At 38.0% G+C, this 17917-nt stretch overlaps 1 protein-coding gene across 26 annotated transcripts in view; it reads left to right on the top strand.

Annotated features, from left to right (window-relative positions):
- Positions 1-17917, top strand: part of CADPS2 (calcium dependent secretion activator 2) — a 495227-nt gene that overhangs the window by 255141 nt on the left and 222169 nt on the right. For all 26 annotated transcript variants that reach the window (XM_049714516.1, XM_049714526.1, XM_049714529.1 and 23 more), the window contains exon 8: positions 6690-6829. In XM_049714516.1, coding sequence (XP_049570473.1) covers positions 6690-6829 — 140 coding nt within the window. The remainder of the gene's footprint in view (positions 1-6689; positions 6830-17917) is intronic.

A 17917-nucleotide genomic window follows, 5' to 3' on the forward strand; every position in this document is an offset into this window, starting at 1 on the left:
AAGCTACAACTATTATATATAAAATAGATAAGCAACAAGGATATACTGTATAGCACAGGGAGTTATAGCCATTATATTATAATAATCTATAATAGAATATAATCTGCAAAAATAGTGAATCACTATGCTGTACATCTGAACCTAACACAATATTGTAAATCAACTGTACTTCAATTTCAAAAACAAAAGAATGGCTTAATTAAAGATACTGGCTTAAATTACACTAGCAGCCACAGGTGAATTACTCTAGGTATCACTATGAGCCCTTGCCCTCAAGGAGCATACTCTGCTAAATGCAGTCCATGAGCCCCTTCATACAGTGGTTCATTATTAAGTAGTGATGCCAGAAAAGATTTAGGAAGAATTTACACACCTTGATGTTTGTTTTTCATGCTCTCTCCAACCCCCATCATGCAAATAACAAAGCTTATAACCCCTATTTTTTTAACAAGCAAATGCCAAGAAAAAATATATAGTTCAGATAATACTTTCCTTTTTCTTCTTTTACTCATTTTTTTAAAGGCTTTTCTTATTAAAAAAAAAAAAAAGTACTATATAGAAGGAAGGAAATGTGTAATTTCCTGTCGGGCCATCAGCACATTTTTAAGGGGTTGGGAGTTTGATCAGTTCTATATTGTAAATTCCAGGATTCTTTCCAGCTTTGAAAATAAAGGGAACTGGATTTAGCCTACAGACAATAAGGTTCACAGAAGACTTAATGCTAATTTTTCAGTATACAGAAGGACCTTGTGTTAGTGAAAGTGAGCAGGTGTTCTTTGTTTCAACCAAGTAGGACAGGAAGCAATGACATTAAAGGAGAAATTATTTAGACTGAAAAACCTCAGGTGTATTAAAACACTGGAAAATGTTACTAAGAAGGATGTATTGTAGATTTCTCTCAGAAGTCATCCAGTTCATCTTCTCCATACAGTGAAAATACAGGGCTCTGATATTGGAGAAAATACATGCTAGTTATTAACATGTGCTAAATAAAAATTTATTGAAATGAAGTAAATTCAGTTGGTCCTTTTCACTGTACATACTTTCTCAAGGTTCTAAGCTCTCAAGAAGGTACTTAAAAGGTTCACAAGGCATAGTTGTCATGAATCTTTGCTAAACTGAAAAATTTGTCAGTTGAAAGAGAAAGTTAGAAAAATGTCAACTGAACCCCAAAAGTCAAGGTTTCTCATAGAGATAGCTCTACTTATCTGGAGTGATGATCCCTTGGACATTTCCTTAAAATACCCTATGCCTCAAGGACATCTGATTGTCAGCAAAAAAAAAAAAAAAAAAAAAAAATTTTAATCACAAACTGAAACATTCCAGCTAAAAGCATTTTCAGTCCCTTCTTACTCTGTTTTAAAGATGTATTTCTAAGGCCATTTCGTTTCTTAATTGGATGTTAGACACTTGACTACACATGACTCCTCTCTAGAATGTATACAGCTGGATAGACAGGGATTATCCTTTACACAAGAGTATGACGTTTTGATCATGTCGTTCTCTGGTTTAGAAGCATCTTTGGATTACACGTTATGGGATAACATACAAACTCCTTAGCAAAACCTATGCTTTTACAGCCTATCCCCATTCTTCCTTTCGGATCTCACCTATCAGCACAACCTTCCCATTTCCTTACCCTCTTCAGTCTACGTGGCCATATCCTCACCACCCACCCCGCCCCCGCCTTTGTACACAATCCCCCTTCCAGCCAAAACGATCTTGCTTATCTCACCCCATCTTGTTCATTTAAGAATTAAGTGATGTCTTCCTCCATTCCTCTCATAGACTTTATCCCTCAAGCCATTATAGTCTGGCCTCACCTAAACTTTCTCTTGCTGAGATCTCTAGTGACCTCTCTGTTGTTAAACCAAGCAGTAGCCTTTCCTTCCTTGCCACGCTTGACCTCTTGAGTGTCATTTGGCACTGACGGCCACTTCCTGTTCCCCGAAACACTCCCTGCCTTGAATGTCGTGCATCCCACCCTTCTGGTTTTTCTTCCGTCTCCTTGGCCTCTGGTCTTGATTATAGAGTTCTCTTCCTTTTCTTAACCCTTAAAAGTTACTGTTCCACGGGGCTCTCCCCTTACCTTTTGATAAGGTAGAGAATTGACGTGGCAGAAAATGTCATGAACGTTTGTACTGGTTGAAGTTCCCTTGGTGGCAAGCAATGGAAAGTGACTAAGGATAGGCCCCTGGGAACAAAGAGCTGACCAGTCACGCTTGGGGAAGGGCTTGAGAAGCAAAGGTAGTGGTAAGAATGTCAGCATCGGGATTGTGTGCCTACTTTTTAAGGGTGGGTCAGTTCCAATGGCCTCATGTCTTTATCAGTCCCTTCCCTGTGTCTTTTATTGTGTCTTGTATATTGTATCTTACAATATCTTAGAAATCTTATGTATTCTTTTAGACTCCAAAATGAAGCAGTGATTCCTCTATGAAGTCTGTCCTGATTCCTTTAAGAATTGTTGATGGCACCTATCTCTGAGCTAGATTCATACCAAAAATGTAACTGTATTATTTTACTCAAAGACCACAGTGCAATTGCTGCAGTCATGTGGTCTTTTTTTTTCTTCCTCTGGACTAAGAGAGATTTATGGGACAAGGCAGTGAATTCTTTACCTCACCCCAGAGCCTATCTAGCTCCCTCTCAGTTCTTCTAGATTGTTCCTCCCAGTTTTTAGGTTTTTAGTTTTGAAACAGTTTAGAAATTTAGAAAGTCGTGAATTCATAGGCCACAAAGTTCAAATAATGTATATGTACAGATGCACATGGCTTGGCTTTAATTAATGTATTTTAATAGAAGAAAAATAATGTAGAGGTGTCAGTTTGTACAAGTATATTTTAAGAGAAAGACCCTTCTGTACCCCATATTACTCTAGATGTTATGTACATATGTATTTTTACACTTCATTTTAAGTTTTGACTCTATTAAATTTGACAGAATTTTAAACAAAGCCTGAAAAAAACATTTTGTGTTTTCCATTACACTTTAGCAAAGATGGAAAGTAATGTTGACGTTTTATTATGAAGAAGATACATTGGCTTTATATTTAAGATAAATCATAAAATGTGTTGTGTTATGCTAAATGACAAGGCATTTAAAGTGTTGGTGACAAAAATAAACTAAAAGACTAGAAGCAGCAGAAATACGTGTAGAAAAGTTAAGAAATGAATAGCAAAGAATAAGCTACTTTGCTAAATTCTGTAAGAAGCTACCTATTTTGTACAGAGCTACGATTTAACTTATGTGTGAACCTAAAATACAAGAAGAATCCTTAGTAAATTATGTCTCTTAAGTATTCTAATTATTGTACCATCAACATCAGACATCCCTCTCTGAACGTGAACTAAGTCGTGTTGAAGTAGAACTGTTTATCTGCTTATCGTGAAAGAAAATTCTTCAAGCACTTACTACCTGTGCAAGTCTTATGCAGCAAAACTCTGTGTTAATGTACTAGTTGGTATACTAAATGCTGTAACAAATGACAACATTTCAGTAATTTAAAACGATAGTGCCTGTATAACAGTTTATCATGGGTGTTCCTGATGGATGGGTAGATTTCCTCCGTGTGGTGATTCAGGGCTCTAGTTTCTTCCCTCTTATGGCTCTCTTATTTGCTAGAGCATTGGAGTCCTCTGCATTTGGCTAGCAGATGAGTGAAGACGGCATACCTTCTTCACTTCTATATCTTAATCATCATTCCCCGAAACGATTTACCACTTTTCTTCATATTCCATTAGCTACAATTTTCATGTGCCCCTACTTAGATGCCAGGGGAACTAGAAAATATGGCTGGCTAGCTGCTTCTTGGCAGCAGTTCTATACTAGGGAAAGCGTGAATCCTGGTGAACACGTTAGATCATCTGCCATAGCTCACCCCTATAGCCAAGGTAACAACAATTCTGTTACCCTTCCAACTACCCACAGAATGCATTTACTTCAAGGGAGACAACCCAAAGCTTCATCCTGTCCTTACTTCCAGTTCAAGGTCCAGCATCTCAATCAGGTCCAGCTGTGGCTCTTTGCAGCCTGGTGCCCAATGAGCTAGGGTTCGTGTTCACTGCCTGCTGTTCCATCTCCCCTCCCCACCCTGCTCAAGCACAAATCCAATATATAGCAGTGGAGCAGGGAGCAGGAAAGCTACAATTAAGCTTCCCATTCTAAAAAAAGGTGAAGTGGGAAATACAGAGCAATACGTGTCCAGGGAGAGCAGTGAGATGCTGTCATGGCAGGCACTGTGAAGACACCCTGCCTGACAGTGTTCAGGATCTCTTGATTAGACCCTTATTATGCATCTGAAAAGAATTGTTTTGTCCTTTATTCTCCCTGGCCCTTTGGGCTCTACACATTTGGGTGCTTCTTCCTTGTCTGTTATCATCCACGGCTGAATCATGGAAAGGAGTATGATCGCTTTCTGCTTGTACAATTTGGGAACCTGGTAACAATTTAACAGAGTTTGTTCACCAGTACCGTTTTTAGAAGTAATAGATTTCATATCTCTGGGCCTTCATTTGTTACATATGGCAGTGTTTACACCTTTATTAGAGTCTGTCCAGAAAGACAGAAAATTCCAGGTCATTCAAATGGTGGAAATTTAACACAGGGAGTTAGCTACATGTGTGATAGAACAGAGAAGCCAAACAAACGATGGTGAATGAACCCAGAGACTAACAATATCGGAAAACTGCTGCACACCCTAGGGATAGAAGGGCAAGAGAAAGAAGTGATACTACCAGATATCATCTGCGTTTTTAGCTTTGATAAGAAGAAACCATCAACTCCTTATGGAGTCATCCATATTCTTTCACCTTTCTGTGTGCCCACAGAGTAAGCACTCAAATGTTTAATTGAACAGAGATACGCAGGAAATCCTTCCACCGACTTCAGTTAGAGGTACCCATCAGAAAATGAAAATGTGGCAGAAATGATGGTGTTCAGTACTGAGATGATCCTTAATTGGGGATAAACTGCAGTTATTTGGGGACCTTTTTTAGTAACCCATTATTGGCATTTAGAGAATGAGAAATTGTCGAAAGTTTTAATTTAAATATTCTCTTCCTGTATACGACATTTAGAGTTTGGAACAATACCAGTGTTCATATAAACATAGAAAGAAGAATTAAAAAGGAATAAAGTCTGTAGGTGGTTCGTGCCAAATTCTTTTTAAAAGGATGGGGTGCGGAGAAATAGAAAAAGCTTTTCAGACGTGCTGGGAAATAGCAGTAAAAGCTACAGAGGATGTATAGCTCTTTAGTCTTTGACTCTTCTTGTGGAATCACCTTCTGAGTTGAAAATGATATACCTTTGTCTGCTGGTTTGAGCCAGAAATTACTAATCTATTTTCCTTTACTGTTGTTTAAGAAAGAATCTGTAAAATATTCCATTGGCTATTTCAGCAATCACAAAGAACTCTTTCTAGAATCTGATCATAATTTTTGAAAACGTCACAAATGCCGTTTAATCTGCTTTGGGCTGAGCCTTTATATGCTGACGTGTGTAGATACGCTGGACTGAACCTGGCTATGGATGGGTTTGAGAAAAGTCTCAAAATAGTAGATATATTTAACAACTTGGAAGTTGGAGACTGTGACTATGTTGTTTTTCCTAGAGAGAGAAAGAGCCTTGCCTGAAGATTTCTCCATGCATATTTTCACTCATACATGGAAATGAAGGTTTTTTTTTTTGACAGAGCATGTCAAATTCAGTTGCCATGATGTGCTCTGAAAACATTTTATCATACCTGAACATGTTTATAGTTCTTTCATTTTCTTAGAAACTTCAAAGTTTTTTACTTTTCACGTTGCTTTAAAATAAGAAATGGCTTAAAATATGATGTGCTGCATTTCATATCTTCATTTTATCCTTCAGAATATAGTGCTCCCATTTAAAAATATTCATTAAGGCTTGAATATAGGCTGTGTCTAAGTAGTGTCATGACTGACTAAAAGGGGAAAATATTTTTTTTTTTCTTTTATCTACGTGGTACGTAACATCTGAAGAGTAAGCTTTTCTTTCCTGTGTTGGCTCTGTGGAATGTGGGATTGTGAAATAACGACTTGATAATTTGGCAGTTTTATTAAAAATAATTACTTTGTTTCAGTCATCATAATATCATCTTTATAGTTTTGAGAACATGTAGTCAGGAAAAAAATCCTTCTCTGATATTGATCTAGAGCAGAAAATGCGACGATCCGTCTTTTCCATCTCTTATTGGGTTGATTTCCTTTAACACTACTTTGCAATGAAAATATTAAAACATGAGGTATATTTTTGCTGCTTCAAATAATTGGTTTTGCTTTTTGAGCATGCTATTTGTAATTTCAAAGAATATTTCTTTCTGAACTTCTTTGCTCTGAGGAGTTTAGAGTGGTCTTGAAATTATAGGTGTCTATTAAGTATTTTTCAACTGTCAATTCAACCGTAGCCGCCGTGCTATTAATTCATTATGAAGTGACACAGGAAGAAAACTCGTTATGTGATAATGTGAAAACACATTATTTGTCAAAAAAATAAATAAATAAACCAGTCTGTATTGAAAACCCATCTGCTGTGGTGGGAGTGAAATGGTTTATTAGACACATTTGGGCATGACACCACCTTTTCAAACAGGAAAATGTATAGAAAAGATTTCAGTTCTACTCCTTAGACGTTCTGTATTCACCTAAATGTGTTATTTTTGTCCCTTACAGGTGATATTATACCCAACTTCTAATAGCTCCAAGTCAGCTGAGTTGCACCGAATGATCGTTCCAAAAAATAGCCAGGACTCTGACTTAAAGATCAAACTGGCAGTGCGAATGGATAAACCACCACACATGAAACATAGTGGGTGAGTGTACTTGGAGATGTTTTTCTCCTGAATTATTGGATTTCATTGTATCACTTCTGTCATTTTACTGAGAGCCAGTATATCAGACATTCCCATGGAGTTTTTCCCCCCAAGTTACGTTAATAGGTTAACTTAATTTTTTAAATCTGTAGACATCTTTATAGCTGAATACATGGGTACTTAGTTAATATAACTGATTGCATGCTAACACACTATTGGTACTTGATTGTGTTGGTATTGCACATCACTTATATTGGTAAAGAACAGTGATGTATGGAGATAACGTGTAAGATATATTTCAAAATACAGTAGTAGTTGAAACAAGCCTAGAATTCAGATCCCCAGAAATAGTTAAACCTACATAGACTACATTAGAGTTTAACGGTGGTTCAGATATAACCCAGGAGGCTGTACAAGTTTTGACGGGAGGGGCGTGAGTGTTCATTGCAATATGTGAGTGAGAAACTAGATCAATACCAGAGGAAACTGATGTTGGTGGATAACCAGAAGTGCAGGGGCTGGCCCCTGGGGATTGCTGTGGGTCAGAGTCAACTTCCATTTCTGAGATTCTTTTTCCCTTGTAGCTGATGAGGAAACAGGTCTGAACTCCTCAATACAATTCAATGAGTTTTTAAAAACCCAGGTCTTTCTCAGATTAATACTTTAGGACTTGCTACAGCCAAATTCTAGCGTAGGGGTGTTAGCCGCTAGGAAAGAATGTGAAGACTTTTCTTACTAAGGAGAGAAGCAGTTGCTAAAGTGTCTCCTCCCAAGTTTAGCAGCAAATCTAACAGTCTGTGCGCATGCCTGTACAGAGGGGCATCTCTGCTGGCTTTGGAGCCAAGTCACTAGCACTGTGCAGAGTTAACTGGTAAGTCCACAAGGTAAGGATTCTTTAGATGACTGTTAGGGAAAACCAAGTTAGGCTCTGAGCAGGAGGCAGCCCAGATGTATCTGCTAGAGCTGGGATGAGACTCTAAGGACCATATTGCTTCCTTGGTTTGGGTGGGCAGTAGTGTATGCAGTGTCAGAACTAGTCTCACTTGGGGGAAGAAGACCTCAGCGGGTGGGCTCTTAGAAAGGGAACAATAATTTAGGTATCCCACAGTATGGCGTCTTTAATGTAGTAATGCAGAGTCTAACTATGACTCATGATGCAGATGGAGTTCCTGGGATTTAATACTGAGAGTTCTTTCTTCCCACTTCCATCTACCTGCTCACTGTTGATTTATGCAGCAGACATGGATTGAGCACTTCCTCTGTGCCAACCAGAGCAAGCCTCAATGAGATACCATCCCAGGCCTGAAGGAACTGGCTAGCCAGGGATTCAGGCTTGTGTACGAATAATGATAATAGTGATAAGCGCTACAAGAGAGGAATGGGAACGGGTGGAAATAACACCTGATTCTAGCTGGAGTCAAAGAAAGTCTCACAAGGCAACTGACTTTTGAGATGAAGCTTGAGGGATGAATTCAGCAGGTGGGCAGTGGGGAGGAAGGGCAGTCCAGCCACATGGCATAGCCTATACATGGCATAGCCTATACATAGGCAGGAGATCTGGAAGGGCTGTTAGCCACATGGCATAGCCTATACATAGGCAGGAGATCTGGAAGGGCTGTTAGCCAGCCATGACAATTTTGGTATGGCTGGAGAGTGCTTTAAGACTAGAGAGAGTACTACTGCTCTAAAGTGCTTAGAGACTAGTAGAAACTAGAGGGAGATAAAAAAAGAACACATTATGTTCCAAACATTGTAGTTATTTCCCTACTCTTTTGAACTCAGTCTCTTGATGAATAGTACAGCAAGAAATGGGAACCTATGCACTGTAACGCCAAGATGGCCCCTGATTTACACATGGGCAGCACTGTGATGAATACCTTTGAGCCTTCAGATTGACCCAAGAACCAGGATTGAATATGAAGTTGGGCACATAGCAAGTTCTGAAGCCTTCAGCTCCCGTGGAAAGAAAGCTCTGCTCTAATCCTTGGCATTTTCTTGCTCTAAAATGCTTCAGGGCAAGTGGTACAATCTAGCTGCTTTCTAAGACTTGATTTTTTTTTTTTTTTTTTTTTTTGCTTTTTTTAATCACTCCTTTGCAACGAAGGAGAATTGGTTTGTATCACATCTCAGAGACCTTTGACTAAATTAGGACCCCCAGAATGGTTCTGGTGTTGACTTCTGCCCAAGACTATGGGTGAAAGAGCTGACTAGAGAGAATGTCTCATAGTCTCTGAATTTAATCTGTAAAGCTCGAGAGCTATTGTGACCTGCCTTTACGAAGATACTAGCAGGCATTGCCAGACGTTTGGGTAACTGCAGTTTGTGGTATGTAAAAGGAAGAAATTCTAGAATTGAAAATATCTGTGACGTTGTTCTGCTAGTTGGTGTGTTATGGAGCATAATTAAGAATATCATATTTCCTAATAGTTATTCAAAAAAGCTATGTAAGACCGTTATTGAATGTAATAATAATGATCAACCAGAATTTCAACATTGCTATAATAGCAATTTATCACTATGGGCAGGGACCACAAGCACCTGTCTAGGTTTCTCAGTGCCTGTGTGGTAACAGTTTTAAATATTTTGAATATCACCCCTGTGTTTAGATGTATATGGGAAAACATGACTTGACACACACATGACAATCCTAACCTTATACATCTTTTTCTGTGGTGCTTCACAGATGGATTTTACTGAAGCCGAATTGTTGCATTTTAAAATGACCTTTTTTTGAACCAGAAGGAAAAATATAACCAATCTAAAGCTCATGCTTCTGGTAATTAATCAGTCCATGACTATACATTATAAATTTTTAATAGGACTGACTACATGCAAATGAAAATAGATATTTAATTTGGATAACATAAGCATAATGACGACTCATTCATTCAAAGCCAAACTAAACATTACTATGTGACATCTAGCTAGTAAAAATTTGGGTTCATAGGCTTCCCTGGTGGCGCAGTGGTTGAGAGTCCGCCTGCCGATGTAGGGGACGCGGGTTCGTGCCCCGGTCCGGGAAGATCCCACATGCCGCGGAGCGGCTGGGCCCGTGACCCGTGGCCGCTGAGCCTGCACGTCCGGAGCCTGTGCTCCGCAACGGGAGAGGCCACAACAGTGAGAGGCCCGCGTACCGCAAAAAAAAAAATAAAAAATTTGGGTTCATTTGTTCTTTGGGGGTATGTCATATAAACTAATTACATAAACTCTTATATAAATCTGTTAAATGAATTTCCAGCTAGGTTTTAAGTGGTGAAATAATTCACATTCAGCTTTAGAATTTATCTTCCTTCCTTTTTTGGGTGGCTGGAAGACAGAAGTGTTCGTGAACAAATGGACTGTCCTTTAGCATAGCCTAGTGGCTGAGAGGCAGTATTAACTTAAATCTCAGAACTACCGTCGTCGTTTTTATTAAATCATGTTTTCCTAATTCAAATGTTATTTTCTCAGCCCAAAGAAAGGCAAAATAAAATGGGGCTAATAAAACAAATGACTATTATGACAAATCTACAACTGAAAAGGAGAAAGATGAAAATTCAATTGCCACAAATATGTAGAAGCATTATGACCGGGATCTACATAGTCTGCATGAAGCTGATTACTTTTACAGTTAAAAGAAAGAAAGAAAAAGAAAACTTCATGAGTATATAACTATAGAAGGATTATTTCACAGTTAAAATCAGTAAGATAAAATTTTAGCCAAATCACTACCATATAAATCTCATAATTCTCTGTGTGTAAAGTCATGCTTGGCAGTTTGAACATTTATTGAATGAATAGATGTTTTGAAATACTTTGAGAGTATCGTATATAAAACTCCCTAACTTACATCATAAAGGTAGAAAAGGCCCTGGGCCCATTGCTTGCTGCAGGGGCAAGACAGCATGTGAGCTTCCAGCAGGAAGAACAGCATAAGCCCCAAGCTGGCTGCTTGATTGGTTTCGTGTGCTTCCCTGTAGAGAGGACCGGCCACGCATTCAGGGTCTGCTGTGTGATGCCTACGGAACCTTTCAGTCATACTCTTAATGTTCAAGTGTGGCATTTGCTCTAAAGTGAAATGACTGCACTCTAATAAAGTTGAATTATTTGGTTTATGACTTAGGGTTTATTATCTTCAAGTAGTTTAGGGGACAGTCTGAAGACCAAAAGGAGGAAAATCTTATTTTTGGCAAAGTGGTGCTTACTTAGAGGGTCTGGACCTTCCAAAAAAAAAACAAGTCGGGGGTTTTTTTTCCAAGGAAAATTGATTCCTCATTTTAAATCGACCTTTTAGCATGACTTTTCTACATGTCCTTGTCTAAAATAACCATGTTTTGACATCTCTGCATTCCCAATTTATTACCTCAATCTGGCTTACCCCAGTTTCATAGAAATCCCACTCCTTGTAGCCGTGCCAAAACTTCTGACAAAGTGTTTGCTAGTTTCTTAATAAATGATTGATTCTTTTTCTGGATACAGTTTTCAGGAGAGAAGCCTGTCTGTGGTCCTTTATAAATGTTGATTTAGTCATTGTAGAATGATAAAAATATTCCAAATACCTTAATTACTCATGTCATTTTATATATACTAATATAAATCATTGAATTATGGTTTTCATTTTAATTAACTAGTGATTAATAAATTATTATAATGTTAGAAACATTTTCAAACATAGCTTTAATAATTATTAAGCTAAATGTCTTAACTTGTTATACTCCTTTGCAAAACTTCTCTGATTTCTCCTGTGACGGATTAGTTTGTCTGCAACTTTAAGCTCAAACTGTGGCTTTCTGTTCAACACAGGATTTTTCTCTAGGAGGCTAACATCTTAACCTGTGTTATTTTCTTCTACTTTTTATGCATCAAATAACTATTCTCTTGCTTTTAGACACCCTTCAGTATCACATTTGGGCATCTTAAACAAAGGTACTTTAGGTCAAATAATTAAGGGTAGCAGATGAGTTCCTTTTTTTTTTATTATCTTTCAGAAACCACAGACCATATTCATTGGTTATCTTAATTAATTTGGAGCACTTTTCAAGAAGGTATCGTGAAAACTATTTAGGAATACTATAAAATTTTATAAACAGTTAATGCACATAATTGTAATGGAATGGTTTCCTCTTCTTAATTGATGCCTTGCTGTAAAATTTTTGTACTATACACTTGACACAGTGGTACTTTTTATTTGTGCATTTGTGCATATCCAGAAGTTTGGAAATAGTAACACTGTGTTAATAAAGCAAAGATCTTGGGCTGGTTAAAGGCCTGGGCATTGTGGAAGGTCAAGAAAAATGTGTACGTTATTTGAAGATATTTATTTTTAGTTCATTTCTCTGGTACTTGTAGCTGAATAGTGGCATAGATGGAGGACAGTACTATAAGAGTTTGAAGAGTAAGCACTAGTTTAAGAGCCAAGATGCTTGTATTTTGGCCCCAGTTCTGTCACTAACTTTGGGTAAGTCACTGCATCTTTTTTGGCCTCAGTTTCATCAATTACTGAAGGAGACAGTGGGCTACAAAATTTGAATGGCTCCTTAGACCCCTGGAAAATTATAACTCAGTGAATCATTTCCTCCCTGACCTCGCCAGGTGCATATTTTACTCATTCCATAGTATGTCATCAGAGAGAGGGTGTAAGGGTTCAGGGGGAATAGAAGTGGTAAAAGCGAGGGCAACATGGAGGGATGTGGCAGATTTGGGGGTTTATTTGAATCCTCTCAAGGCAAGGAAAGGAAGTATCATGACTGACTTAGAAACATCAGGCTTCTGTTGTATAAGATTAATTTGAAAAATGCACAATATAGAATTATTTGTACTCTGATGGTGTTAAACAAATGCATATGAAAATTCAGAAAGGATATATACTAGACATACTAAATAGAATACAACTATGGGTGACATTGTTTTTGTTTTCCAAATTTTCTGTGATGTCATCATACTTCTTTTATGATGAAAGAATGAAGTTTATTGAACTGAAAAAAAAAAGGAAATAGGTTTTCTTTTCACTAAAAACAGTTAAATTTGTTTTACCAGAAATCTGATTGTTAGGGAGACCTTTGAGAGGATGCCTTCAGGAGAGCCTGGGAGGAGTCCTGCCCTTCCAGTACTTAAAGGGACAGTGTCATTTAGGAGTGTAAATTCTGGAGCCAGACTGCCTGCCTTCAAATTCTGGCTCCATCACTTAGTAGCTAGGAGATCTTGGGCAAGTTATAAAACTTTCATAACTTTGCCTCAGTTTTCTCATCTGCAAAATTAAAATGTTGGTAGAACCTACCTCATAGAATTGTCTGGAGGAGAAATATTTAATGCGTATAATGTGCTTACAGGGGTGGCTGGCTAGCTCACAGTAATAATATATTTAGCTATTAATAAAACCCTAAGGCAGGTACATCTTTGAGTTGAGATACTAGTAAAAGAAGGAAAAATATTAAATATTTAAAATATGAAACAGACAAAAACACTTCAAGAAATAAGACATTTCCATTTCACCCCCAACTTCTGACCCCCTGCTCTACTCCTCTCCAGCACTCAGGAGGGCTGCCGCTGGGCAGTAGGGGGCCAGGACTGGGAGACCTGGGCTCCAGCCAGCTCTGCTTTCAGGTAGCACTGAGTCCACAGTCATGTGCCTCCTTGGTTTCTTCATCTTTATACAACATATTGAACTCATTAAATGATCTTTAAGTTTCTTCCCGCTCTGAAATCTTTTAATTCTTTACGTCGAAAATTAGGGTTCCCTTAAGGAAAGAAAGATGGAAGTGTTTATATTCCTGGGCAGGGTGGAAACAGTTAAGTGATTTTCAATCCGCATTATTCTCTCTCTCTTTTTTTTTTTTTTTTTTTTTTTTTTTTTGCGGTACGTGGGCCTCTCACTGTTGCGGCCTCTCCCGTTGCGGAGCACAGGCTTCGGACGCGCAGGCTCAGCGGCCATGGCTCACGGGCCCAGCTGCTCCGCGGCATGTGGGATCTTCCCAGACCGGGGCACGAACCCGTGTCCCTAGCATCTGCAGGCGGACGCTCAACCACTGCGCCACCAGGGAAGCCCCCACATTATTCTCTTTGAGGACATTTCCATAGACATGAAGCAACGTGCAGAGTGACACAGAACACAGACTTTGAAGTTAGACCTGGGTTCAAATTCTAGTCCTGTCACTTTTTATGCAAACTTGGTCAGGTCTTAACTTCTCATAGCCTCACTTTTCTCCACCATGAAGTTGGATTGTCCTGAGCATGAAATGAGATATACTGATAAAGCATGTAGCACAGTGCCTGTTCCATAGTAAATTCTCAGTTAACTAGTAACAATCATTAAAATAAACATTAAAAAATGTATAATTCCTTAAACTATAATAAAACCTTCTTCTAGTTTTAATCACATCATTTGACTTTATTTGGAAGAAAATGCTCAAAGACAGATGGGAAAATAGTGCACAAATCCTCACTGATTCCTTGAGAGTATAAAAGTTATATCCCCATTAATCCCCCATTAGGGCCTTCTGCTTAATTGTTAGGCTTTAATTTACATTTTTATTTGACAGCTGTTATGGCTGTAGGTGGTGGCGGTGGTTTGTTTCTCTTAGTGTGTACGTTTGGGTGCTCACTTTATTTTGTCTACTGTATGTCCAAAGGAAGGAAAAGGAAAATACAGTTGATTCTTGAACAACATGGATCTGAACTGTACATGGCCACTTATACTGGGATGTTTTTCAGTAGTAAATACTGCAGTACCACACCATCAGCGGTTGGTTGAATCCAAGGATGCGGAGGAGCCGTGTATACGGAGAGCCAGAGTTATAGGAGGATTTTTGACTGAGTGGAGGTTCAGCACCCCAGTCTCCACGTCGTTCAGAGGTCAACTGTATTGCCTAAGAGCTTTCAACTGTGTCTGAGCAACTGACTTGAATGATTTATCTAAGAAATAAGCTCCAGTTCTAAGAAAGAACACCTGGAGATCGTTTCATAGCAAGTGAGAAGAATCTGATAGAATTTCTCTCTTTATTTTAGTCCAGTGCAGTCTAACTTCTTTGAAAAATGGCATGTGCTCTCAAAGTGTATTATTTTAAATAACTAGTGTGGTGCCTTTTGTAGGTTTAGTGCAATTGCTAGCTTTAATTTCCTTAAATCATTAGACAAAGTATTACTTGACCGACATAGGTCTAAACAGTCTATCAGATCTTTCTCTTTGTGGTATTAAAATTTGTTCTCTTTTCAATAAGTTGTTGATCTCAATTTGTATATACCAAATAAGTTAGTTTTAATTTCATCTCAGGTATTTTTTTTGTTTTTTTAAATTAGTGTTGTATATGTGCTTTGTTTAAGGAGGCATTGGTAAGCCTGAATAGCTTATGCAATACTTATTGAGTAAAAGACTTTTATTTTGTAGTTAGCATAGTACCCAAGACATTCAGGTAATTGAGTAGTCAATTATATATGCTGACATTTTATGAAAATAATCACTGGGAGTGATTGGTGTCTTTGAGATTAGAGTTCTACAGCTGCATCTTGGACATTCTTAGCTGGCTCCTGGTAGAGGACTGTAGCATTTACTGATGTTACTACAGAATACTCTTGCTCCACATCCACCCCCGCCTCACTTCTGCCAGTTTTCAGATCGGATACCATCTCTGCAGTGAGGCTCATCTTGACCACCCTGTATAGAACGGTGCTCTTCTTTCCTTGCTGCCAGCTCTCTTAACCTGCTTCAATCCTTAAAACTCTTATTACCTGATATTATAGGTAGTGACTATTGCTTATAGACTGTCTCACCATCTACAATGTTATCTCCATTTGGGTGATTTGCTGGTAACTAGCTCCCCAACCAAATCTAGTTTCTGTAAGATAAGTACCTTGCCTTATTCACTGCTATTTTTAAACCCAGTTTTTAGAAAATTGCCTACCACTTATCAGAAGCTAAATAAATATTTGTTGAATGAATGAATGTTTTCTTTTCCAAAGAAAGAGGAGAATGCAGAACTTAGGTTCACAGATCTTTTGTATTCAAGGTTTTGGATTGGTTGTTTGGCTATATTGGTTATAAACTTCAAATTATAATGCTGTCTAATTGGTACCACTGTAATATAAGTTTATTGGAGTGTGCTTCAGAACATTATTGCCCCAGACGAAGTGCAGGAAACTTCATTAGTCCACAGATTTCTATATGAAATCTAAAAGTTATATTATGAAAAAAAACTGTATTCTTGTCTAAAAACTTTGTTATTCTCTATAGCGATGCTTTCTTTTTTTAAATGGCTTTTTTGTCTAAACTATGATGGAGGAAGTAAATTTCTAATATCTATTATCTGCAGACATTTATATTTAGACTCTTCCTGTGATATGTGGTTGGAACGTAGGAGGAGGCTTTAGCAGCATTTTGTGTGGGCAGCATTATACCTCAGGGTTCGTATATAAGAATGACGGATCACATAACCCATACTTATTAAGGGCAAAAAAGAGCTAGACTTGAGCTTTGTTCATACTATGTTTGTGGAATCAATAAGTTACTCACTTTCTTTCTCCTACAGCGCCTCCTGATTTGAAGTAGTCCCATTTATTTCAGGAGTTGTTCTGTCAGTTCTGTTTGGTGAACACTTTTACTCCATTTACATAAGCTCAAAAATACTTCATGAAAATATTCTTCCCGACAACTGCCGAAGGAGAATGAAGAGAAACCAAAAAGGAGCCAGCACTTTGGCCATCAGTCAGATAGGAAGGGTCTTGGATACATTACATGGGAGAGGAGTCGAGGGGACAAGCAAAAGAATGGGCTGATTGCTACCAAGATTTGTAAAGATTTCAAAGGGTCCAAACATGGCCCAAATCATCAAGAAATGTAGGCACCTGAAGATTACATAAGTTAGGAAGAATGAAGCATGGCATCAGAGAAGGGCAACAGTACTAAAAGAACTTGACCAACGTATGTTGCAGCAAAGCTGGCCTCATTGGGAAGCCCCAAACAAAAGGAGGAGTAAAATAGCTTAGGGGCATATGAGAGAGGTCCAAAGGGACGAAAATGAGTGTTGGTGGGAAGTAGTGATCGATAGGGTAGTGTCTAGAAATACAGAATTGATTAAAAAGAATCTCTTCAGAAGTAGTCCCAACGTGTCTAGTAGTGTACTTAATTCGGTAATTCTTTCAAATAACACATGATCATTAGGAATATTTCCTAATCTTCTCTTTATGATCAGAGCTGGAGTTTAGCAGGTTTGGGTATTGGTGACAGGAGGTAACATCACAGCCACAGTTTCCCATCGAGACTGTGTTTGAAATGCCTGAAAATCGTTGTAAGCCCATGATCGTGGGGAAGATAGCAAATGAGCTTGTTTTAGTCAGATAGACGTGTGTTCTGATTATAAAAAAGAATCATCACCACAATTTAAATGTTCATTAGTACCAGTGTTGATGACATGAATGAGCATGAGCAAAGGGTTTGCAAGTATTAACATTTCTAATCATTCATCCTGGAATCATTGATATCCTTAAGGGATAGTACGCTAGTATTAAATCAGAGGAAAAGCACATCTTATTTTCATAATTTTAAAAAAGGAATGTTTATTGCCTTTATAAAACTATGAGTATCTTTTAGTGTCTTTGTTTATTTCATGTATCAGAACTTATGAAAAAATTTTTTTAAATTTCTTTTGACAGTAGATTAGAAGGGCATAGCAGTAGAACAAAAGTCAGAGAAAATTTGAATGTCAGCTCTTTCCAGCTTTGTGAAATTTGGAGCCTTATCCTTTCTGCCAGTTAGACTGATCTTTACATTTGTCTTTAACCACTTCCTCTTCACCCATTGTAGTTAATACCTCTCTCTCTATAGTCTTTCCCACAGATAAATCCATTCGTTCTGCCAACCCCAATTCAATGTCTATTCTAACAGCAACAACAAAAACAACCCAAAAAGCTGTTCAGTGACTTTTGTACTGATTTTCCTGTTTCACCTGTTTTCCAACGCAGTCAGGAATTTAGGAATACTATTTAATGTGTCTACTAAAAAACTTCTTGTGCTTCCCCATTGTCTGTAGGATTAGAGTTACATTTTTTAGCCTAGCATTCAAATTCTTCAAAAACCTGTCCCCATCTAGTCTTTACAACTTTTTCTCCTTTCCATAC

This window comes from Orcinus orca, chromosome 9 (genome assembly GCF_937001465.1).
Source record: "Orcinus orca chromosome 9, mOrcOrc1.1, whole genome shotgun sequence".
Lineage (NCBI taxonomy): Eukaryota > Metazoa > Chordata > Mammalia > Artiodactyla > Delphinidae > Orcinus > Orcinus orca.